Source organism: Perissodus microlepis, chromosome 17, assembly GCF_051167445.1.
Source record: "Perissodus microlepis isolate ML-2025 ecotype Zambia chromosome 17, ASM5116744v1, whole genome shotgun sequence".
Taxonomy (NCBI): Eukaryota; Metazoa; Chordata; class Actinopteri; order Cichliformes; family Cichlidae; genus Perissodus; species Perissodus microlepis.
The window spans coordinates 37474533-37501342 of NC_140477.1; the positions used below are offsets into that span (position 1 = coordinate 37474533).

Sequence of the window (26810 nt, forward strand, 5' to 3'; positions counted from 1 at the left end):
CACCGAAAAAAGGCAAACAATTAAAATTTTAAGTTATCCGAGTGAGTTCTATATCATGTTTAACCTGAGTAGCGAAAGAGCGGGGGTCTGAAAACGATGAAGCCGGGAGTCCGCTGCTCTCGCCGGCTGGAGTGACCACTGAACCCCCCGGCTTGCTATCGAGCCGGTGGGGAACAGACGTCTCCGAAAACGTCGGCACACTTTTGCAAATATACGATGTCTTGATAAACCGAGCAGATATTTGTAATTTACACACTTTCCCAGAAAGATTAATAAGACTAATTTTAAAACTTAGTAGAGGCCGCCATTGTTGGCAGCTGAAATTTGGCTGGGCCGCGCTATGAATTCTGGGATATGGTGGGCCATGAAGGACACACCCGACCCATCCTTCAAATTCGGGGAAATGAAGGACGCATTTGTCGGCCGCATTTGAAGGAGTCGACGAATTGGGACAGCCTTCATCGCCTGGCTGTGACGTAATCGGCCTTCAAATGCGGCCTCCGGAGGATGCAGCCGACGTTTTGGGACACAGCTACTGTCGCTACCCAATCCGTACCGGAAACCCGATCGGTACCCCGCATGTGCAAAAGGCCACTACTTCCACTCGAAGCATTTTACGATAGTTACAGGTCAGAGTATCTGTTAAGATGTTAAGAATAATAAGTATCTCTTAAAATGTTTCCAATAATGAAACATTTCAATATAATGTAGACAAAAACGAAAAATAAAAAGATAGTTACGGATCAGGACTTTTAACTATTTAAATTTTCAGCTTTTTCCTTTTAAACAAATTTAAAGTGAAAACAACACAAAACACTGCAAACCACAACACAATTAAATATAAATTATAATATGAAAACAAAAAGAAGATGCACATTCTCTGTCATATGGACCTGCATGAATAAACTTTCTGAATCCTTTATCATCTGCAACTGAAAATAGTTGTGGATGATTACTATACCTTTGTAATGTGACGTTGTTGTCCCTGGCTCTCTTCCTCTCTCTCTCTCCCTCCCGCTCTGTTCCTGTGCTACTGCCAGCGTAACTACCGCCCCTCCCCCCTCTGCCCAGCAAAGCACAAGGCTCGCGTGCGGAGTGAAGCGGAAAAAAAGTGCGAGAGAGGGTGAGAGAAAGGAAAAACCCACGTCTGGCGATAAGGAGCCGGCTCATGTCGTTCACGTCAAAGAGCCGGCTCTAAGAGCCATTTCGTTCGCGACCGACACATCACTACAGTTTACTCCCCAGTGTACGAGGATACCGCCACCTGCTGACCGAGCGAATGAACCCTATTGTAAACTGAATTAGCGTCATTACAAACGCGTGTTAAGTTTGATTTAGTGATTGTCGAGTGTGTTTATGCTCGTCTGTGTGGAGAGGATTGTTGGAATAGTGATGATGATGTCCGCTATCACTGTCAATTGTCAGTAAACACTTAATCTGGCTGATGAATCTTCACGTGACATATTGCTAAGTCAGTATTATTAACTCTGTAGGCGCCATTCTTCTTATTTTACGGCGCTGTTGTTCAATCGGGGGACGAGACTGTGTGTATTTGTAGCCTCGCTACCAAACCAGCATTTTATCTTAGAGAAAGTGATCCCAGAGAGAAGTAAAGCAAGTGTGTATTTTCATCTCTGAATGTTTGTAAAGCATTCCCACGTTAAGCTTAACAACCGATATATGGAGCGACTGCCTCTCTCTCTCTCTCTCCTGCTGCTACTTCAATCATGAAACTGATCAATGATCAGCTGATCGGCTTTTCTGTCTCGAGTCCGTCTCTCTTGTTTGTTTATCGCCCACTTTGCACCAGAAAGAGGAAACCAGCGGCTGAACAACAGCAGCACGTTTAAGCTTGATAAGCTGTTGTTAGAATTTATTTAATATTACTTTCTACACCAGGATCTTTTTCTACGCAGCTGACGGCTGGTAACTGTGCAGGGGCGGATCTAGCAAAGTTTAGCCAGGGGGGCCGATAGGGCATGAACAGGGAAAAGGGGGCACAAAGACATACTTTTCTTTCTTATTCTCATTTAAAATGTCGAGCTTTTAATAAATAATTAAAATAAATAATCTTATACGTATATGTAAAATATATAGAAGTCCATTACTGTATATAGTAACTGTTAAGTCTAATATACCCTAGTAAGCTATAGTACTTTTTCCTTTGGGATGATACCATCTGTGAAGTCTGCAATTCTGTTACAGAAAGATGCTGAATCAATTTAATTATTCTTGAAAAATAATTTATTTCTGTGCATTTTTTTCCCACATTGCATCAAATTAAAGTTGATTACGTTGATTAAGCATCATGAGGTGGAGGGTGGTTCCCTATTTTTTTTTTTGCTGGGAGTTTGCAACCCTATTAGTTAGGTTGCTTAATATTGCTGCTAAGTACTCTTTACAATACCAGAATAGGGAGGATGGAGCAGGTTTAAGTTTATTAGATTGATCAGTGTTGCTGAATTATGAAATATTTTGGGTGCAGTGTATTTTTTGCATACAGGTGTAACAGAATAGCTTTAGTGTTTTTTTGGGGTTTTTTTTAACTTGAGTATTAACTTATACAAAAAGCAGCAAGATATTAAAAAACAGTTTTATTGATTAAAAAACACTATATCAGATTCATATTGGTATCGGCAGATATCCAAATTTATGATATCGGTATCGGTATCGGACATAAAAAAGTGGTATCTCTAGAAGTGACGTAAGATTTGCACATGCGTTGTACCGATCGGGTTTCCGTTACGGATCCGGTAGTGACAGCGCCGTCGATTCCGGTGTAGACTTCAGGTCTGTCTCAGTATGCGTACTTGTGCATACTTGCGTTCTCGTGTACTCGTGATACGTCATCAGTCGGAGACCAAGTACTGTTCCAATTCAAAGTACGCATCAAGCTGAGAACGTGAAAAATTCTCAGATGTGTTCTCGCTCCGCCTGTTTTATCGAGCATGCATTGGTGGTGACTTGTGTGTACTTGGTACAGCTAAATATCTCAGAATGCATTTCGTCTCAAACCCAAATGCGGCAATGGCGGAGGAGTGCGGCTAAAAACTTTTAAATATTAATCTTTCTGGGTCACAGAAAGTAGCTCGATTTATCAAGCTACCATATATTTCCAAACGTGCTCCAACGTTTTCGGAGACGTCTGTGACCCGCCAGCTCCATAGCAGACCGGGAGGTCGACGATCACTAGAGCCACCGAGAACAGCGGACTCCCGGCAGGGGCGGATCTAGAAGGGTGGCATGGGAAGGCAAGTGCCACCCTAAAATGATCCCTTGCCACCCCAAGTGCCACCCCAGTTTTGCATATGACAGTGTTGTTTATTAAAATAAGATAGCATTAACAGTTTGAGCGTAGTTACAGTCAACAGTGAATATAAATGCTAAAACTGAATATATTGGATAGAGTTCCCCCTGCACCAGTAACAAATGGTTCAGCCCATAGCAGGAACGGCTTTTTTCTTGTTTTCAGTAGCAAGCCATGCTTATGATTGTGCCAGAGCACATTCTGAACAACACCATGGGAATTCCGGATTTTACACAGGTGGCTGGATGTTACACTCTGGAAATGGAAGGAAGGTGAGTGTTACTAACCCTCTGTGGTCCACGGACACGCTGCACCTCCAAATCACATGACTGATGTAAGCTGACATAACAACAAGCTGCAGCCACGCTGACTCTCTATTTCAGCCCACATTGAAAGTTCGGACTTCAAAGTTTTTAAATTTTAATTACAGGCCAGTACATCCAGAGTTATGATAATATATATAAGCCACGCTTTTTTCTAAATACTGTTGTCACGTTTTTATGTGTGTGTGTTTTAAGTGTTTTCTAAGGAAAGCACGAAAAAGGTAAAGAAAGGAAAAAAAGCCACCTCTTTCCTATGAGTGGAAAAATGTACCATGTCGACCAATTAACAAATGTAACAAAATGAAAAAAAAAAAAAACGGCAGGTGTACTGTCTGCATTTTTAGATAAACAGTTGTATATGTTTACAAAATGTACATTTTATATTTGCATTTCAAGTTATAAAAATTTACCCAACATGTCTGTGGTTTTTTTTACAGTAAAAAATACTACTAGGATCTTAAGTTCTTTGTGTGATTTCAGATCAGTAATACTAATGTAGTATGTCAGTGAAAAAACAACTAAATTCAGTTGAGCTGAAAAGATACCAAACAAGGCAACGGGGGAAAAATAAAATGAAACAATCTGAGGGTGAAATACAAACGTAAACTCAAAAGGAGTCAAAAATGGCCGGTTGTATTTCAGACCTCAGAGGGTTAATCCAACAAATCATGAAAAATTAGGTTTACATTTTTGTTCATGACAGTGCAGATTTCTGACATTTTGTGTAATTTAAGCTGTAACAATGTGACTGTTTTCTAACAAAAAACAGTGAAACATAAGTTAGACTTGTGTTTGTAAATGAACCGCCCCATGTTGTGTAGCTTTCTGGATTTTATACTTATTGGGCTACATATTTATTTATTATACAGGCTATACAGTACATAACATCAAAACTCACATGCTTTATGTAACTAAAGTGTGTAATCATGTGGGCTACAGACAATAATTAAGTTATAGACTATATTTATATGAAAAACGTGTATACTTACTGCATTTGAATTATTTTAACCATATGTAACCACCTGCATATGTGTTTGGGGGGGAAAAAAGGCTTTGATTTTGCCACCCCATTTGATTTCTATGCCACCCTAAGAAAATTTCTCTAGATCCAACCCTGACTCCCGGCACATCGTTTTGAACCCCCCGGCGGTCTTTCACTACTCGGGTTAAACATGATATATAAGTTTCTTAGATAACTTAAAAATGTTATTGTTTGGCTTTTTTCAGTGTTTTATTTGTTCGTGAGTAAATCGGTTTGGCTGAGATATGTTTCAATTCAGGAGGAAACATTTTCACCGGGAACAAAAACATTGGAGATTCTTCAAAATGATCAGATTATATTTTAAATATTTGTTCAGTTCTCTTCCAAACCCCAGCAGCTGTCTATTGTAATGTTTGAGTGTCCACTAAAATAAAAATAAAAGTGTTCTAACATCTCACCTGTTTGTTTTTATTAAGGCATACGTGTACACTATTTTTACTCATAGAGATTTCGCTACTGAGGTTAAACATGATATATAAGTCACTTAGATCACTTCTAAATGTTAATATTTGGTTTATTTCAGTGTTTTATTTGTTCCTGAGTAAATCGGGTTGGCTGAGATTAAAGTTAAGCTTCATAACATATTACTCACAGTTAAATTAAGAGGGGACGGCGGTAAAAACTCCAGACCTGTGACATCATCAAGTACGCTGGTGTTCCAATTGTGCAAATTGCGAGTCGTTCGCGTTCTAACCTACGAAGCCGCACCGCTTGATGGATTGTCGGAGCATTACGGCTATCGTAGTCAGGAGCCTCGCGGAGTGATACGTACTGTGCTTCAACATAATATTACCGTATTGTGTGTGTATAACCTTTTTTTAAGTTTTGTGGATATTATACATGGTTATGCTGAGGATATGTCGGCCAGTTTCCACTGGAAATGCCTTTTGGTTAAACTGTCAGCGAGGAATTTGCATTTGCACTGTTACATTTTTATATAACTTTAATGCAGATAAAAAACAGCTGCTTGTTTAAGTGAAAATACATTGATGGGTTTTTTTTGCACTAATAAAGTTGAGGAGTTGTAAAGTATTTTGTCTAGTGTCAATTATATCGTAGATAAATAAAATAATAAATAAATTTTTATTTATATAGCACCTTTCAAGACAGAATCACAAAGTGCTGCACATAAGATTACAAGTCATAAAAAGATTTAAAAAGAGAAAATAAAACGGGCAAAAAATTAACCAAAAGCAGTTTTAAAAAGGATAGTTTCACTATCTGCGATAAAAATCTATCAGGGGCGCATACGAGGACTTCGGTTTTCCCCTCGTTGAGTTGGAGGAAATTTGCAGCCATCCAACGTTTGATCAAATCTAAGCAATCATTCAGACGCTGAAGCTTAGATAAATCCTCGGGCATAAAAGAAACGTACAACTGAATATCATCAGCATAACTGTGATAAGAAATGTCCTCAAAAGAGCCCATTATATGCTGGAGGGGGAGAAGATATATTAAAAACAATAAAGGCCCCAAAACTGACCCTTGAGGGACACCATAAGTAAGGGAGGTAGAGGATGACCTAAAATCGGAGACCGCCACAGAAAAGGATCGGTGATGGAGATAAGAGGAGAACCACTCTAAAGCAGTTCCAGATACACCAACCCAATTTTTCAGCCTTTCAATGAGGATGTGATGGTCAACTGTGTCGAAAGCTGATGTGAGGTCCAACATGAGTAGAACAGAGCATTTTCCTGCATCATTATCCATCAAGATATCACTTGAGACCCTAAGAAGAGCTGTCTCCGTGGAGTGAAATCGATGAAAACCGGACTGAAACTTATCGTAAATGCCATGTTTATCAGGAGCTGCCATAAGCTGCTTAGCCACAACCTTTTCTAGAAGCTTAGCGATTAACGGTAACTTAGAGATAGGTCTGTAGCTGCTCCAAAGAGAGGGGTCAAGCTGAGGTTTTTTTAAAAGTGGGAGAATAGCAGCGTTTTTAAAATAAACCGGAACTGTACCAGATGCCAGTGAAGAGTTGATTAAAGTGAGCAAACATGGGCCAATAGACTGGAAGACATTTTTGAATAATGATGCAGGTATAATGTCAAGTGAACAGCAGGCTGCTTTTACTGAATTCACTAATTTCACCAGCTCAGGTAGTGAAACCGGAGAGAAAGTATCCAAGACAACGGGCCGGGATGGGGTAGAGATCGAGATAACAGCTGAGTGTGTAAAACTCATTCTCACGTTATGAATTTTTGCAATCAGAAAAGAGAGAAAATTTTCACAGTCCTCGTTAGAAGAAATAGGGGCCGCAGGCAGAGCAGGAGTAACAATGTGACTAATGGTGTTGAATAGCACCTTAGGATTGCCTCTGCTCTTTGTAACCAAGTGTGAGAAATGGGCAGCCCTCGCATCTCTGATCGCATTATTAAAAGAAGCTAAAAGGTCCTTAAGAGAGAGGAGGTGAACATTTAGATGAGTTTTCCTCCACCTGCGCTCCGCTTTACGACAATCACGCTTTAGACAACGAATACTGTCATTTAGCCAAGGAGGAGATTTGGAGGCAGAAACACTCCTCGTCTTAACCGGACAGATTTCATCTAAAATAAAACGGCAATAATTATTAAAAAGACTGGTTGAGAAATCAACACCATTTTGAGGAGATAGCTGTAAGTTAAAAGCATCCACAGATTTCTCCGCTGTGGAGGAGTTTAAGATGCGAGAGCTAACCATCCGTCTGACGGGGGACAAAGGCTCATTAAAAGACAAGTTAAAAACAATAACATAGTGATCAGAAATAAAAATGTCCTCAGAGCAAATAAAATCAATATTTAAACCCAAAGTAAAAACAAGGTCCAGTGTGTGAGCTTTGCTGTGTGTAGGACCGGACACATGCGGAGTCAAATGAAAAGAATCCATAATGTTCATAAAGTCTCTGGCGAATAGGTCGGAGTCATCATCAACGTGAATGTTAAAGTCCCCAACTATAAGCACTCTAGACAGCCTCATAGTAGCGGATAAGAAGTCGCTGAGCTCCGATAAGAATAACCTGTTATATCCAGGTGGACGATACACCAAAGCACAGTACAAAGGATCCTTGTTACCAATTTTAAGCAGCTGCAGCTCAAACGAACGAAAAAGTCCAGTTTTCACGGAGCGGCAGGAGAAACGGTCCTGGAAAGCCACGGCAAGCCCACCACCCCGACCAGACAACCGAGGCTGGGTAATAAAAGTACAGCCATCCGGGCAGAGTTCAATAAGTGACGAGTAGTCTACATCCCTCTGCCCGGTCTCAGTCAGGAATAAAAAATCCAGTTTTTTAGATAATATAAAATCATCCAACAAGAATGATTTATTAGAGAGAGATCGAGCGTTAAAAAGCGCCATAGTCAGTGAGCTAGAAGCCTCATTATTTGCAGAGGCTCAAGTTAAGGGACGTAAATACACAGGGTTCGAGCCGTCACGCTCGTAGAGTCCACTCACCAAGGGAAGAAAAAGCCAGCCCGCAGAAGAGTCTGGATAAACCCTCCTGAGGTGGCACGGTCTCAAAGAGCCGGGCCCAGCGTATCCAAACAAGGCCGTGGAAAACAAGTTGCCCTCCATGGAGCTTTTCTGGACACAGGAGACAACGCACGCTCGACGTCGCTTACCAGCCAAACCACGCCGCCAGTAAAGCCTGAGCTTTACCTGAATACCTCCTCTTCTCCCTCTCCTTCTCCGTGGTCTAGAGGGACCACTGAAATCGCCTGACGCGGATCCAGCTAATGGAGGAGGGTGGAAAATGCCAGAGGACGACGAGACATCGTGTGGCATCATAGAGGATTGGATGGATAGCAAAGCCAGGCGATCATACACCAGGGCAGCAAATACATCATTAAAACTGAGTGAGAACAGTAGAGCAGAAAAAGACAACACAACAGTAGTAGAGCGCGACAAACTGCACCCGGCAGCGGCAGAGCCAATCACAGGCACCATCATACCGGAAAACGGTACCGTCAGTTATATCGTTATTGCAAATTTTTTTAGATGTATATCGTGATAAATATTTTTGGTCATATCGCCCTGCTCCAGCTGAAAGTCAGTGATGCTGCTCGGTTTGCAGTCCTGAATATCACGGCACAAGCAGGATTCACTGCACTGTTAATGTTAGCTGTGTTATATTGCTGCCTCTGTTCGGTGGTGTCGAGCCAAACGGACTTTAACGTGTGTTTGAACGAGCTGACGGTTCACTCGTTAAGCTGAAAGAAAGATGCTTTAATCACAGCAGTCACACATGTGTCCACTGGACCATCTGGAACTCTTCTTGTTTACACTCGTAATAACACAAACACTAAATCCTGCTTCTCTGGTGCTGTTGTGTAGCAGTGTGTACACCTGAGACTGTCACCTGTCTGTCTGTCCTGCACTCTCTCTCTGTTTCTTTCTCTCTGATTGTGGAATAAAAGTATGAACATGTGTTTATAAGTTACACTTGTGTTTGAATCCTGCAGCTTATCACACATTTGATTTCCATGTGTGACGACTGCAAGTGTCCAGAGTGAGGACAGACCCGTGGTCTCAGCCTCAGATACTCAACTAATCAAAGTGATGTCATAAAAAATATGAATGAACAAAAAACATTTTTCTCCTTCATTTCTGTCACACAAAGCTGTATGAAACATTTCTTGCGGTTAGTGTCATGGTTGCTAGGCAACCTGAGCAGCATGACGAAGGCTAGACCGTCCTATTTCACGAGCCTCTCACTACTGCACTTGTCGTACTTTCTAGTACGTGCCGTACGTAGTATGCGAACTGCGCGTACTCCGAAGCGTGGGGTCGCTGGATTGGGACACAGCCAGAACAATACTGGAAGAGCATATGGGAGAAGGACACAACCAATAACAGCAATGCTGTGTGGTTAGTGGATCTAAGAACAGACCACAGCAACCTCCCTGAACAGGGTCCAGTAACCAACACAGTGGCAGACATTCAACAAAGGGTCTCCAGTATGAAGAGTTGGACAGCACCAGGCCCCAGCATGGTTCACGCCGACTGGTTGAAGAAGCTGACTGCACTCCACGAACGCCAGGCAGCACAAGTGGACCAGCTGCTTGTCGACGAGAGACAGCCGGAATGGCTAACCGAAGGCCGAACAGTCCTGATCCTCAAGGACCCCCAGAAGGGACCGGTCCCCTCCAACTACCGACCAATAACCTGCCTCAGCACCACGTGGAAGCTCCTGTCAGGCATCATAGCAGCTTAGATGAACAGGCACATGGGTCAATACATGAGCGGGGCACAGAAAGGGATGTACAAGAATACCAGAGGTACAAAACACCAGCTACTGATAGACCGACCAGTCAGCTGAGACTGCAAGACCAGGCTGACCAACCTGTGCTCTGACTGGATTGATTACAAGAAGGCCTATGACTCAATGCCCCACACCTGGATCCTGGAATGCCTAGAACTATATAAGATCAACAGGACCCCAAGAGCCTTCATCAGGAACTCAATGGGGATGTGGCGGACAACACTGGAGGCCAACTTCAAGCCCATAGCACAAGTCACCATCAAGTGTCAGCCACCTCCTGTACATGGATGACATCAAGCTGTATGCCAAGAGTGAACGAGACATCGATTCACTGATCCACACCACCAGGATATACAGCAATGACATCGTGATGTCGTTCGGGCTGGAGAAGTGTAGTCGGATGGTAACAAAGAGAGGGAAGGTAGCCAGAACTGAGGGGATCGAGCTACCAGAAGGCAACATTGCAGACATAGAGGACAGTACCTGGGGATCCTGCAGGCGAATGGGAACCATGAAGAGGCCACTAGAAAAGCTGCAACCATCAAGTACCTGCAGAGGGTCAGGCAAGTCCTGAGGAGTCAGGCTATCAACACCTACGCCCTGCCCGTGATCAGGTAAATGGTAAATGGACTGATTCTTATATAGCACTTTTCTACTCTCATGGAGTACTCAAAGTGCTCTAGTCACAGTCACACAAGCACTTTCTCTATACTTAATGCTGTCTAACTACATTCACACTCCGACGGATGCATTGGAGAGTAACTTGGGGTTAGTATCTTGCCCAAGGATACTTGACATGCAGACTGGAGTAGCCAGGGATTGAACCACCAACCTTCCGATCAGTAGGCAGGGCTCTACAGTGCGACCAATTTGGTCGCAAATGCGACTAAAGAAAATATTAGGTCGCACCGGTGCAACCAACTGTTCGAGTAACAAAAAAAAGTCTGCAACTCTGAAAGTCTCCATGTGGTCAACAACAGACGCACATTATGCCCCTATCGTGGTCTAAACCAATCAGAGATAGTCAGGGGCGGGACCTCTCTGATTGGCCGTGGTCCAGTTAAGTGCAGGTGGATAGAGAGAGGTGAGTAGCTTGAATAAAGCAATATTGATTCATTAAATCCTGAATCGACTTTTAAATATAACTGTGTTTTGCCAGAAACGCCAGAATCTCAGGTTAAAGCTCACAAAACTATTTCAACAAACAGCAAATGAGAGCAGGTACACGGATTCTGCACAGAGACGTGAACACAAAGCGGACCTGACGCATCAGAATTAGCTTTGTCTTTCTCAGCTGTCTCACCCGACCACCCGTACACGGACACGCCATCGGGGCTGAAAGCCGACAGCTCACTGATTCTGATGCGTTGGGTCTGCGCTTTGTGTTTATGTCTTTTTTGTGCTGATTCTGAGCTGCAGGTTTTGTCTCTCTCCGACCAAAATTCACTGAACCAGCAGCAAAAGAAGCAGCAAACTACGCTTCACATTTGATAAATACCGTCATGAATTCCCTCTGACTTTTACTATTTTGCTTCCACCACGATAAAAATCACACTTCATGCACAGCTCTCTCTCTCTCTCTCTCTCTCTGTGTACTTCAAGAACAGTTTCCCGTCTCAAATTTCTGTTTTCAGCATTATTCATTCGCTTATTACCCATCAGTCTACCGTTGTTTACAGCGCTGTCTTTTTCTTTTTTCACTTAAATGACCTTGGACAAGAAAGCCTATTTTTTTCTGCTGTTCAATACTGAAGAAATTGAAACATTTTAAAATTATGCAAAATTGCAGAAAATTGCAGAATATTTTTATGGTTATCTGCTACAAAAAGCCAGGCCAGGAAGATCTCCTTCATGTTTTTCTGTGTTTTATTCTCAGTTACTTTCACACAAAGGCCTGTGCTGTGATGTTCACAATTCTGATGAAGTCTCACATGTATCAGTACTGATAAATGATCAGAATTATAATATTTCTGACTGTCTGAGCCAAAATTGAATTGAATCGAACCTGGATGGAAGAGTGAACCGGAATCGAATAGATTGTAGAAATCAGTGATGATCAGTGATACCCAGCCCTAGTGAGTAGCCTGAAAAGAAACTATTGATTCTATTGAAAAGAACTATTGATAACTTTTTTGTTAAGGCCTGATCCGTCTGAAATTCATAGCCAGCTCTGACACGGAGCCATCAATCTTTGAACGCTGAAAAAGCAGCAGTGTATCCAGAACAACACATTATATGTTGTCATAAATGCACTGCCCAAGTGTCCCCTCTCCCCACTGCCTTTCAGCGGCAGGCAGCAGCAAAAAGGTCGTCAGAGGAGGCCGATGTGATGATTAAGTTTAACATTGTCTACAATACTGCCAAAGAGTGCCAAAGAATTTGTGACTCCGCTCTGGTACCTCAGGGAGCAGAAACCCAAGAAAGAGGAGGAACCATCGTGGAAGAACAGGCTCCTGTACGTCTCCCGTCTTCCCAAATAAGGGAAACTGTATCAGACTAAATGTGTTTGTGGGTAAGAGTGGAGTTGCATCAGAACCACCCATTGCCATTTTAGTCATTGGATTGTTTAAGCTCTCTGTGACAGAGGATTATGAACACGCTTGGTAAGTGGATCAGAAGTGAGAGGACATGGCTGCAACCACAGACACACAGGTTTGAGGAATAACAGGTGAAAAGACCTTACATAGTGAAATATGCTCTCAAGGTCAGTGCCATTCAAATGAAACCTTATTGTTTCAGCCATTATAGTAAAAGATGCAGACGCACAGTCAGCAAGTATCAATGAGTTCACTCCAGACGAAATGTCAAAGCACTACCTGCAGATGGCGCCACAGGAACATAGTTACAGCAAAGGCAAAAGGGCTCAGCACTGTTTACTGGGTGTGCATAGTTTTCTATTTATTTAATGCATTAAAAAAAGGATCTATTTATTTATGGATAGTCAAACAGAAAACAATTACATGGGGAACAATAAATGTTCCAGTACAACAGACCTCTTTAGGACCCTTCTCAGAAGCATCCTGGTGATACGAACCTGCTCTTCTAATCCAAACTTATAATTAAACATAACAAAGTTTATTAATAGCTTCCTCCCATGTAACACAGAAAAAAAGGTCTGGGATTCATTGCAAATTAGCCTGGCTCTCTCAATTAGGAAAGCAACATTTAATCAGCTCAGTTTTCTTCCACTGGGATTTCTGCATAATTCCATCCAAGAGCCCATGGTTAGCAGGATAATGTGTGTGTGTGTGTGTGTGTGTGTGTGTGTGTGTGTGTGTGTGTGTGTGTGTGTGTGTGTGTGTGTGTGTGTGTGTTTTAATGACTGCATTCCACAGTTGTGAGACAGAAGCTAAAAGTACAGCACGACCTGTACACAGAACTAATTCCCTCACAGCTTCCTTCAGGGCTGGACTTCTAATCACACTGAAAGCATTCTCAAAGCAGTTAGAGCATTTATAAAGTGGATGTATGTGGAGCTGAAATGTTTCAGTCAGGTTTTCTTATCTTCATTTGAAGATATAATCGACATAATTTGTTTAACTTTTGTTAAGTGTGTTTTTAACACAGTGGATTTTTGCTTTTGTGCTGTGTGAAGGAGTGTAATGAATAATTCTTGCTTAGCTGGCTGTTTAGGTCCCTGTGCAGAGATCAGCTAGTGGTTCTGATGTAATGCAAGCTTATATATTACATGTTAGCAAAAACATGAAAGAAAGAAGAAAAGTACTGAGTTAATATGCAATGCATTAAAATTTAGCTAACTGACGAGTCAATATTCCAGCTTCACGTGAATTCTGATTGTTCCGTTATCACATCAAACACATACAACTAAAAACCTGTTACTTTTACATAATGAATAATGAAATGTAACGCAAAGTAACCTGAAGCTATTCAGATTGTGTTATCTAGCCTTTTGTTCACATGCTAAGTGTGTTTTAGGTCACTGAAAGCAGAATTTTGAAGCTTTTCAGAAACTCTGTCTCTACATTTACATGCAGACAAAGGAACCAGCCGTGCGCCTGTTTCCCCTTTTTGACATCAGACTGTGTTATTGTCCGGAGGCTTCTGAGTGGCCAGCGATTAGGGTCATATCACCACCTGTTATAAAAACTACCTGTGTACATGTGGATGTAGTCTTGCTTCATTATCTCCCAACACTGCACCAAACTGCAAACTTTGAAAAATTGATTGTACGTGTCGACATCTGACCTGGAACAAATTCCACCTTCGATAATGTTACAGCGTTCCACTATTCCACCTTATTATATTATTATTATTATTCCAGCTGTCTTAGAGGCTGTTGGTTCTGCTTTCAGTCATTTTTGTTCTTGGTTTATCCGTTTGTTAGCAGTCTAGTGTCCACAGATTTCAAGAAATCAATTTCAGCTCTGAAGTCCTTTTAACAGGAAGAAACCTCCAACAGAACCAGGCTCAGGGAGGGGCGGGGCCATCTGCTGACAGTTAGTTCATGCTATAAACTAACTGTCAGCTTCTTTTTCCTCCTTTCTGTCTCTCCTGAGTCTCTCAGCCTTAAAAAAGCTCAAAGACAAGAGTACCAGTTAAAGCAGATATATGACAATGGCATGCGGTGTTTTGGCTGAGATCATTTTGCACTCCTGCGGTGCAGGTCACCGTGTCACATCAGAAATAACACAAGCTTGCAAGCTTCATTTATTGTCATCATTTGAAGCGCCACTTGAAATGGCAGTGTTTCTATTTTAGGCTTCAGACAGAGACGTTTTCTTTTGGTCCCAGGATGTGTTCAAAGGCAGCAGGATGGTGCTGTCGGAGCTTTGGGATGGAGGCAGAGGTGCTGCGCTTCATCAGATATGATCGCAGCAGAGAGAACAGCACTGAAAGTTCAGAGTGAAAGGGCAGAAAGCTCTCTGACTGACTGGACCGCTGCCTTTGTGGCGCCAGTTCAACGACACAGCGATCCTTGTCGTTTCTTTGAAACTCACATTGTGCTATTTTGTATTCTATGAACTGTTCAGCTTTACATTTCTGTTACTACTGTCCTTTTTATATTCTAGTGTTGTGTTTTCAGAGAGGAGACTTCCTGCTGCTGTTGCCTTAAAAATGTCTCTCTGGGATTATTTTCAAAGCAGCACGGTGGCACGGTGGTTAGCACCGTTGCCGCACAGCAAGAAGGTCCTGAGTTCATTTCCACCATCGGGCCGGGGTCTTTCTGTGTGGAGTTTGCATGTTCTCCCCGTGTTTGCGTGGGTTCCCTCTGGGTACTCTGGCTTCCTCCCACCGTCCAAAGACATGCAGCTTGTGGGGATAGGTTAATTGGATAATCCAAATTGTCACTAGGTGTGAATGAATGTGAGTGCGAATGGTTGTCTGTCCCCGTGTGTTGGCCCTGCGACAGACTGGCGACCTGTCCAGGGTGTACCCCGCCTCTCGCCCTATGACAGCTGGGATAGGCTCCAGTGCCCCCCGCGACCCTGAAAAGCAGAAGCGAATGGATGGATGGATGGAGGTAAAAAAATGAGACATTAAAACAAATTCTTTAATTTTCTTTGCTAGAAAACAGAAACTGTAACCATACCCCGAGGCTGGGTGGGGAGCCCCGAGCGGGTCTGATTCTGCAGCTGACCAAGGACGCTGGCCTTCCAGGGACCCTGTGTTTTTTTAACTGGCCAGTTCCTGATAAAGATCAGCAATCTGGCTGCTCTATTTTTAGTAAAGATATTACTGGCAAGGAGGGGATGGAGACTCCAGCTTTGTATGCTGCTTGCTTCCTGCATCACCAGGGATGGCTGTTTATCAGCAAGCACTGTCTGAACCCCACTGCTGTGCCCAACGCTTCAAATTATATGATGATCGGCCTCATTAGCAAAACATTAAAGGGTCTCAACTCCCCACATTCAGAACTCAGTAGCCTGTGTTTAATTGAAATGGGATAAGGCACATTGTGGAAAATGAGAAACGTTATCACAGAAAGAGTTTGTGACCTGATCCGACCTCTGGTGGTGATCAACAAGAATTCCAGGCAAAGCCGACGCCCACTGTCCTAAAACCACATTCACTATATGGTGTACAGTACTGTGCCCCGCATTTCTTTTTGTTTGCCAGTCTTCTTGAGCCGTAGTTCTCAAATCTTTCAAAGTTTTCCTTTGGACATTGGCTGCTTTTTCACCCATTTTCAGTCCTTGTGCCTGAACATTTCAGAGGATTATTCTTTGTTTGGTTTTTGGTAGTTGAACTACTTAAAACTGACCTCCGAATAACTGAAATATAAAGAGACAGCTAACTCAAGAGATGAACCAGAGTTGTGTTTACAACATAAAAAGAACCTATTTTAAATTGGGCACCTTAGTTTTTAGCAGCCTGTTGCAAAAATATAATTTTTTTTAAATCTATGAAAAATATCAAAGACTACATAATCTGACAGGCAAAAAACAGAACTAGCAAAGTGTTTCCCAAACTGCTGCAATGTGTCCTAAAGAAAGTTGAGGAATGTAGAGGACAAAAATAAGTGTCAGGCCTAAAGAAGGGATAAAATCTTGCAAAGCCCCTTGAGCTGAGAAATGATCGTTTGCATGAATTAAAACACTTTAAAGTAAACACAGTTACTGTCACGGTCCTGGGTCGGTTCGACCCAGTATTTTGAGTTTCTTATGTTTTGGTTTATTTTTGCATTATGGATTAGTTCTTATTCTCTGGTGATACTGTTTTGATTATAATTATATTCTGATTCTTTAGTTATCCGATGATGATGATGATGTTGATGATGATGACGATGATGATTATTTCTGGTTTAGGTTTTGTTATCTTGCCCTCATGTTTGGTTTAGGTTGCCTGTGCTTAGTCTTCTCTGCCCGTATGTCCCTCTGTCTGCCCATGACGTCATTATGCCTGTTTACGAGTCTGTGTCTCTGTCTGTCGTGTGCTTCCTGTTTTATTTTGTAGGTCTGTGTGCTATGTCAGTGCGTTCAGCTTTGTGCTCTCCCTGTCTCGTCAGTGTAATCAGCGTCAGCCGTGTCTCCCAGCTGTTTCCTCTTCGCTCCGTTCACCTCTTGTATTTAGTGTCTGTGTCTTCCCCTACTCGGTGTCGCGTCGTTAACGTCTGTTCACCCTCGCTTCCTCTGTGTGTTCCGTTTGCCAGCCAGCCTACCTGCCTAGTTATTCTGTTCTTCCAGTTGAGTTAGTGTTTTTCTGTTCTGCTTCTTACCAGCAATAAAGCTGTGTGTTTTGAGTTACTTCCGCCTCAGTGAGTCCTGCATTTTGGGTCCTCTCTTCCTGCCTGCCTACACACAGACATGACAGTTACTACTTCGCTCCTCCAAACACCTTGACTAGAAGCAGTGTGATTCTCTCCTCACAAGTTGTTCTCTACTTCTGGTCAACATGATTAGGATTGATAATTCAAGTCCACCTTAAAACTGGTGCATTATATTAAAATCTGTCATAATTCATTATTCTTAGGTCATCCAACTATTTAAGTTGATTTTGAAGGTAACATAATCCTGAAATCTGAGAAGAGCTGACTACATTTGATAGTACACTATGGAATATCCTGTACTATGTGGAAGTAGAAGTAGTAAGTAATTAGTAGTAATTATAAGATGAGTGGGGCCCATTTCAATTTTCCCAGAACAATATAAAGAAATGAAGGGTGAAACGTGTCTGATCGTCCTTTGGTGTTTGTGTCTGACTGATGTGCTACAGTGTGCTGAATGTTTTGCTGCTGTGGTGATCATTCACAGGGGTTCGTAAAGAGCTCTGTTGGAGCTCTGTTCGCTCCACTTCCTCCCCCTCTATCTGCCAGTGCAGTTACAAGCTAACCAAGACCAAATGAGAGACCAACATGAGCCCCACTAAAATACTCCGTGTTTCATTCTGATCCCAGATTTTATAGATGTGATGAAGACGGAGAGTAACTCGGTTACTCAGAGTTTCACTGAACAGCTGTACATCAGGGAATAATGATGCATGTAATTACAGACAAATCAGCTGCTGTGTCTACTTGTTGATTGAGCTGTGCTTGGATTGCTGAAAGATGCCACTGTTTCCTGCTCGTGCACTCTGGGGAGACGACGACGGGCCTTCTGGTTGGCGGCAGCGTCTCAGCTGTAAAACCTGCTGGCTGAAAACCACGCAAATGCTGTTAAATGAGTTTCGCTGAGGAAAAGGAAACTTCTTGGTTTTGTCACTGATGTTTGCCACCTGATGCAAAAACATCACAAATAGTTTGTGAATAAGCAACACTTTACCTTGACACTAAAGTACATATACAGCTTATATTTGAACTGCTGCTATGACTTCTGTTCACACCATGAAGTACTATGGTACTTTTGTTACAAGTTGTACTACTGATGTTACTACTCCACGCATCTGAGACTCGATGGCAGCCTGAGTAAAGTGGGCTGCTGTGGTTAGGTCTCAGGCCTTTGAGGTTCCTTTTTTCAAAGGTTGAAGATGGGAACGGATACATCGGTTACACAGATACACAGCTGCAGTGGTAACCAGTTCTGTGTGTTGGTTTTGACATGGAAGGATGCTCAGACTGGTGAGTCTGAGACAGCTCTCCAGGGCCTCGTTTGCTTTCATCAATAAATAAAGAATACATCAAAAACATAAAAGTAGTAAAGGAAAATGCTACACAGAGTTTTATATCAGAGTAAAGAAAACTACATGCAGAGTTGCACGATACTGGGTCATTTGCAATCACAGTTATCCCAGACGATTATAGAATATGAATTTTATATTATAACTGTATGTCACTGAATGTTGTCAAGTATTATTTGCACTTTAAAATGTATATTAGAAAAAACAGAACCCAATTTTTATGACACCTATTAAGCTGATTATGAAAGGAAGTTACTGCCTTCAGTTTTCTGGCTGGTCACTTTGTTTCTTCGTCGGGATTGTGCAAAGATTTTCTTGTCCTTTGTAAAGAAAACATAAAAATGCTCCTTTGTGTGATATAAATGTGAAGTCCTTCCTTTGGCTTTTCATTTACAAACATACTAAGTGCTGCTGTAAACAAACACTTTCTATGCAGGTTTTATTCAGTATCTGAGCCATAATTGTCTCTGTCCAGCTAGATTTTGTAATGCACCACCTGTACAATGCACAGAGACAGCTGTTGTTGCTTCTTCTGCCACTGTTAACACAGTTTTGGTTTTGTGGTGGCAGAGGACGGATCAGCTCCTCCGTCCCAGCCTGCCCTTTACGCACTAAAGCTTTAATCGGTGCCCTGGTTACATGATTACTGTCTGTGTGTCGGTCCCTGTCATTCTCCTGTTTAGTTGAGCGTTATGACTAAACTAATACTTAATTGTTTAAAACACGCGTCACGTGTTTTCGCTACTGTGCGTGTGACGTGCTGTCAGGAGGACAGATGTCTTCTTTAATGTCAGTATTTCATTCATATGCACGCATTTATAGGCAAACCTTTACAACAGGTGTCTCTGTGGTGTTGCCTCTGCATGAACACACATGAAGTCCTCGTAGATGGGAGTATTTAAACCATCACTCACAGCGAGCTGTGCGATCTGTGCTGAAACTGGAGCCTCCTGGAGGCTCTTTTTCTTTCCTGGGTGGAAATTTCCTCTTCAGATTCTTTGATCGAGTCCAAACCGTGACGGCACGGAAGACGGGCGCAGATCAACGTCCTGATTTTCTGAAGCAAAGAGTGAGGCGGTGCCACAATGGGTGACTTTAATCATGTGATAATATGTAAGGTGTCGACATCACTCTTGGAATCTTGGTGCTGCGTTACACATTTTAAGTAACGAGCCCGACGATGACGAGCGGCTGTGCGTCTTGGACGCCGGAGACGCGCAACGGCATGAGGAGCTCAGTCTGTTTGGAGCCACCGGCTGAGATCATTCATCACTCCCAGCACTGACCGACCGGCCGACTGAACAGATATCGGGACACAAACAGACTCCTTATGTCTCTGTGAAATATCCGTCAACAAAAGATGGATGTCCTCCTCGCCCCCCCAAAAGATACGACAGCGACGGGTGAGTGAAATCGGAGATGCTGCGCACGGCGGCCAAAATCCCGGAGCTTTTGTGAACAGGACTGTGGGTGTGTGCGCGTCAGGCTCGCTGTTAAACCTTCAGACTGCACTCGCCAACTTCCCCCGCTTTCATCAAGTCATGTCTGATACAGAGCGATGGGCAAGTTTGACGACAACGAGAGGATAATCCTCAACGTCGGGGGGACGAGGCACGAGACCTACAAAACCACCTTAAAGACGCTGCCGGGGACGCGACTGGCCCTGCTCGCCTCCGATTCGGACATCGACTCCGTGCTGGATCAGCTGCAACAAGTCCCCGGCTTCATCGAGTACAACGCGCGGACCAACGAGTACTTCTTCGACCGTCACCCGGGCGTCTTCGCCTACGTGCTCAACTACTACCGCACCGGCAAGCTTCACTGCCCGGCGGATGTGTGCGGACCGCTGTTCGAGGAGGAGCTCTCCTTTTGGGGCATCGATGAGACGGACGTGGAGCCCTGCTGTTGGATGACATACCGACAGCACCGGGACGCGGAGGAGGCTCTGGACGTGTTCGAGCTCAACGTGGACAACGGAGACGAGGACGACGAGATAGGGAAGAGGCTCGGCATCGAGGACGTGGCTGCCGACGGGAATGTCAGCCTGTGGAGGAAGTGGCAGCCGGTAATCTGGAATCTGTTCGAGGACCCCTACTCATCCAGGGCGGCGAGGGTAAGAGCGCACCGCTGCGTCTGAGACTCTCCAAAACACACAATGAGCTCCAGTCTGCTAACTCTTTGCCTTTCATTCACAGAAACAAACAGCAGCTCACGCTGTTAAGGGTAGCTCCACGGTTTCATTGCATGAGTCAAATTCACAAGTTGGCAAGTTGTCTCAAAACTTGTCCACCTCCCCCAAAATGTGAGCGTTGCGCTCCTGAAGTGTTTTCTTTGCAACCAAAGCTTTACTGTGAATAGGAAGAATCCATTGCTTTATAGTGAGTCCTGCTGATTTCCAGATTTAATTATGCCACTTTAAAAATAAGCAGATTTTTCCAGTCATGATCAAACAAGGTGCCAACACCGTCAGGGTGGATATTCATAGCAGCAGTGTTGTATCCTGTATCTGTGTCTCTCAGTGCTTCCTGTTTATCGGCCCCAGCTTGGGAAATATCACTCCATCACTGACACTATTTAGATCACAGCCAGCGTTTTCTAATAAACTGCATCTCAGCACTGCTCCAAAGAAATGTGTGGGACTTTCATCTTTTCTAAAATTAGAGCAGTGCCTCGTGCTGGGAATAATAGGGATGTCAACTTATAGGCCACATGTGGCATCTTCATCTTTCCTTTCTGCTCATCTTTTAGTTATTTTAGACTCGAGCACAATGTGAAATCAAAGGATTTAACCACCCGGCTCACAAGGCTTGTTGTTTACTGAATGTGCAACACCAAGATGTTAGAACCAACCCAGACAAGCACATGCTGCCCTCAGGTGTTATAAATCAATCAGCAAAAGTTTGGGAATAGTTCATTCAGTTTCTCTGCAGAGGTCCACATCTGGAACAGCTGCCTGTCTGCTTTCAGAGCAGGAGCTGTGGTAAGCTCGCCTCAGGCTGCTGGTATATTCTGGGTATTCGGGAGCAAATTGTTCCCTCATTGGCTGATTGATGTGCTGTAAGAGGGAATATGAGCAAGTTGTGATGTCATGTTGTGTAAATGGAAATGAATGCCTCACAAAGTCTTCAGGATGTCTCAGACAGCATGCTGCTGCTGCACAGGTTTGAGTGATGTAGGTTATTTGAAGGGTAATTAAACACAAAGACAGTGACGCAGGAACAAAGCGCTCTGGCGAGGTTTGATCTAAGTGTCAGGGCAACAAACATCTGACCTGACATCACTGTTCAGGGTGTGGTTAGAGGTCAGGGGGGCTGGAAGTTTGGAGCTCCTGAAGTGCTCATAGCTGAGGCCACATTTATGATATATATACAAACCAGGGCTCAAATCTGTCACGTAGAAATGAACGGCATCATGTTTCACTGTGCGTGGTTAAAGGAACGTGCCAGTATCACATTATTCTTCCTCCTCTCGTACCTGAGTGACCTGGCATAATTTACAGTTCAAATGAAACCTTGTTTATGTCGTGCTGGGACTCTGTGCAGGCTCTCCGTTCATGCACTGTCTGACATTTTTAACTAACTGTCTTCTGATTCGCTGTCTCATAAATGTAAGGTAGATAGTACTATCATGCTGACAGCCAAAACTGAGAAGACTACATCAATCATATCGGATGTGTTTGACATCAGAGAGCCACAGATAGAGAAGAAAACTGTCTGAAATGAAGCTTTTACAGTAACAGTAACAGTATATTGTTACTGTTACATGGATATATTACGTATATAAAAAGGCATGATAAATTAGGTCCACTTTGTTGTAATGGAACTGTTTGTTGTAACCACAGTGATTGAAAAAGAAACATAAATAAAAAAAACGCAGTGCTAAAACGAGGCTCCCACTGTGGACGTGAATCAGAGTTCTGCTTGACAGTATTGTGATATTTTCCAATGCCAGTGCCACTCCTCACACCTCCTTCATCAGCCTTTCAAAAAGAGCATTTTGTCTTGGTGTCCATTGTTGCTGCAGCTGCTGTGTCAAAGCACTGATGCCAGCTTGTTTCTCTCTGCGACACCAGCGGCTCTGACAGAACGGCACTACTTGATCATCGATCTGTGGATTTAATAAAACTATTTGTTTCAACACACTGTGATCTTGATGTTAGTACAAGATTAATATTTCTCTTAGCATTATTTAAAATAAATACATTTTGAAAAAATACAGACAGCACAGTAAGCACAGCAACAAGAACGTCTGGGTTTGAATCCCCACAGCTGTGAGTGGTTGTGTGTCTCAGCCTTGTGACAGGCTGGCCACCTGTCGCCTCTCGCCCTGTGCTAGCCGGGATAGGCTCCAGCACCCCGCCACCCTGAAAAGCGGAAGAGGATGGATAGACTTGAATATCTGTTAGCTGATATTGTTTTTATTTCTTTCTGAAGTTGGTTTTCCCACATTTGTAAGTTTTTACAGCATTTATAATATCCAAAATGTCAACAACCACTGGTCTTTAAACCAGGGACAAAATCATCTCAGAGAAGATCAGCAAATAAAAAGGTGGTGAAGGCTCCTGCAGTGCCACTTGGAAACTGAATATCCTCACCACGGCACTATTGTTGCATCCAGTACAGCCCTTTAGGTTTTTCACCCATAATCCTCGGAGGCTCTGAAGGCGTCTGTAAGTCAGGCACAAATGCTCCGCCCACAGGCTGATATTAGGCTAGATATAACCTACAGCTGAGGGAAAATATGCTTTTATCTTTTTTGGTGAAAACATGTAAGCACAAAGTAGATTTCTGTGCTTCGAGCATTTATTGTATCGCGTCTGTACAGAACAATAAGAGCTGCTGTTATATATTCACCACACATCCTGCTCATTGATAAATTTCCCCTCAGTATGTTTGAGCGTTTGCTTTTCCTTTCGTCAGTAAGCTGAATCAGGCTCTGCCTTCTTCACGCAGCAGCTCGTCCATCTAAAAAGAGAACAGCAGAGTCCCTTTTCATTATGTCATTCCTCCTCTTCAGTGTCTGCAGGACCACCATGAGGTTGATGTTTAAATAAAGAAAGCAGTGTTGTTGCCTCGCACAACAACTCAACAGACAAAGTTTGCCGTAACAGCAGGTGATAAGGCAAACATATATTTCTTAATTATGTTGTAATGATACGCTAATTCTATCATAATTCTGTGGTGAGATAAGAATTGTTCCAGTTTTGAAAACTGTGAAAAATTGCAGAAAAGCCAGAATATCAGTGTAAATTTGTTCACTCGTGGAATTGCTACGAGCCCATGTTCTCAGGTCAGGGGAGTCCTCCAAGATCAGCAGGAAATGTAAATGTCCTTTCACTCCTCATTTCAGAGTCTGACTCTATAATTTTACCGAAGTGGAGGTGCTGGGCAGGATGAGAGTGTGTGGGTGGGCAGGTGGTACTGGCGGTGACCTCGCCCCAGATCGCTTGTCCTCCTCTTTCAGTCCATCAACAGACTTTGAGCGAGGATGACGGCAGGGAATTTTTCCTGTGTGTGAAAAGGCTGACGTTCCCACACCCGCTGACAAATTTGAGCTTGGATTTATTTCACATCATTAATCTGTAAATGGAAACTCTAACTGATGGGGACAAAATTCAATCTTTCCAGCCTTTTGTTCCTCCAGACGTGGCTGCTAATTTCTTGGAAGTGCTTCTTGGCGATTACCCTGCTGACAGAGGAACGAGCAGACGTGTAACAGAGGTAAATATTGAGTTAGTCTCCGCGTCGCTTTAGTAGCAGGACGGAGTAGATGGAGATGAATGCTCGTGTTTACAACACGCATACGTCTGTCTTCCTGTAGCAACACTAACCAACCGTATTTTCCTGCCACCAGTACAATAGAGAAGCATCTGCTTCTACGAGTGCCTTCAAACCTTTATTGTCTCCATGAGAATCACATTCCCTCACTGTGATGTGATAATTGCAGCCTTTTTCTTCTTGTTTAAAGCACTCCCGTAGCATTAAAGACCAGCTGGCGTATGGTTAACCTGATAATACAACTCTTACACAAGTGTTCGGTGTGTGCCTGAAAGAACCCCCTCAGGGCGTTAATCTACTCCCTGACAAGGTGTTAAGGAGAGAAGGAAGGGAAATGATCCTCCAAGGAAAGGAAGCATGTCGTTTGAGTTCACCTCCAGCCCTGACACCACAGCGGGGACAGCGTTAACAGTGAAGTGCTCTTTAACAGCAGAAAGATGAGACGTGACTGGATCCTGTTTGTCGTCACTGTCGATTTGGTTTATGTCATTTAATAGAAACAAGTAAACTTTCATATGTTCTGTTTTCATTTTGATGATTATCTCATAGCGTATGAAAAACATCAGATGTCAGCCTCGTGTACGACGATCCACCACAGACCAACGGGAATTTAATTATATATATGAAAAACAACTTTTCCTTAATTTTGTGAGATTTACTGCTAACGATGAAGTTCCTCTCGTTGGACTGCACACGTGTCTGTCAGACTCACTGTCACATTACACGTGTGCATTAGCCTAACGCAAAATTTCAGCTCTTCTTACATTCATTTGGAGATGATTTATGTTACAGCTGTTACAGTTTTTAGTTAGGAAACCTGGTGGGCAAAAACGTAACTTCAAGTCCCGCCACATTACTATTACTCTACACTGTGTCCTTACATATGCAGAGCTCCCCATCGTCAAAGCAGTGTTGTCAGGTACAGCCAGCTAGCATCAGCCCTAAGCTTCAGGCTCACTATAATCAGCAGTGTGGGGCATTAGTCTGTGTAAGAGGACGTAATATTCAGGTCAGGTAATCACAATCTATTATGACATAAATCTAATCAAAGCTCATTTCCAGTGTAATTTTCAGTGATCCACCACTAAGAACCCAGCCTGCTGTACAGCATTGGTTACATATGGCTAATGCATCTGTATCGCAGGGTTAACAAGAAGTATAGTCCCTTTGCTAGCAATTGTTACAAACTGAGTAAACACAGAAAGAATGAGTGCATTTGACTCATGCATTTGAGTTTAGACAGCAGAGGAACGAGTTGTTTTAACCTGCAAGTGGTTATTTCTCAAAAAACTACAGTTAAAAGTCATTTACTTGTTCCTTTGAACATAAAGATCATCAGCAATCCTCTTCTAATGCAACTACACTGCAGTGAACAGGGTTTAAGAACCAAAGTTCTGACTCTGTAAGCATATACAGCAGTAGTCTAAGGAGCTTGGAAAGAAAAGCGTCTGGACTTCTGTAAGTTGCTTCAAGCAACTTACAGAAGTCCAGACTTGACCTGGATGACTGAGAACCTTCACAGATATATACAGCAGTACGTGATTTCCACATATTTTTCCTTTTGTAGTTGTATGTGATAAATATTACCTGCTGAGTAAGTTGTAAAACGTCTCAGGGTTGTGATCTGCTGCAGTCCCAGTTTTCTTTCTAACTCACTGTGTTCAGGGACCCATAAATCAAAGACAAGCTGAAATCCATCCTGCGACAGGGTTCACCTCTGTGCTGGGTGCCATGCACGGCGTGATGCTGTAAGGATTTTCAGGGGGTAGCTTTGGCCAAACGAAGTGCACAGCTAACAACCGAACACTTTCTTTATATCCAGGGAACATGTCAGTAATGTGAGTTATAACTAGAGATGGCACGATACCACGTTTTTATATCCGATACCAATACCGATGTCATAAATTTGGATATCTGCTGATACCGATATGAATCCGATATAGTGTGTTTTTTTAATCAATAAAACTGTTTTTTTAATATCTTGCTGCATTTTGTGTAAGTTCATACTCAAGTTTAAATAAACAACAACACTAAAGCTATTCTGTTACACCTGTATGTAAAAAATACACTGCGCCCAAAATATTTCATAGTTCAGCAACACTGATCAACCTAATAAACTTAAACCTGCTCCATCCTCCCTATTCTGGTATTTTAAAGAGTACTTAGCAGAAATATTAAGCAACCTAACTAATAGGGTTGCAAACTCCCAGCAAAAAAAAATAGGGAACCACCCCTCACCCTCCACCTCATGATGCTTAATCGACGTAATCAACTTTAATTTGATGCAGTGTGGAAAAAAAAATGCACAGAAATAAATTATTTTTCAAGAATAATTAAATAGATTCAACATCTTTCTTCAACAGAACTGCAGACTGCACAGATGGTACGTTCCCAAAGGAAAAAGTACTACAGCTTACTAGGGTATATTAGACTTAACAGTTACTATATACAGTAATGGACTTCTATACATTTTACATCAGATTAAAACTTTGGGTGTAAGAGTCAGATAATTATTTATTAAAAGCTCGACATTTTAAATGAGAATAAG

At 42.7% G+C, this 26810-nt stretch overlaps 1 protein-coding gene across 3 annotated transcripts in view; it reads left to right on the forward strand.

Annotated features, from left to right (window-relative positions):
- The first annotated feature begins 19464 nt into the window (after positions 1-19464).
- kcnc2 (potassium voltage-gated channel, Shaw-related subfamily, member 2) overlaps positions 19465-26810 on the forward strand; it is a 99910-nt gene continuing 92564 nt past the window's right edge. Inside the window, exon 1 of one of the 3 annotated variants that reach the window (XM_084910129.1) lies at positions 19465-20598. In XM_084910129.1, coding sequence (XP_084766255.1) covers positions 20044-20598 — 555 coding nt within the window. In that variant the 5' untranslated portion in view covers positions 19465-20043. The remainder of the gene's footprint in view (positions 20599-26810) is intronic. The other 2 variants (XM_084910127.1, XM_084910128.1) reach the window with 2 other exon arrangements.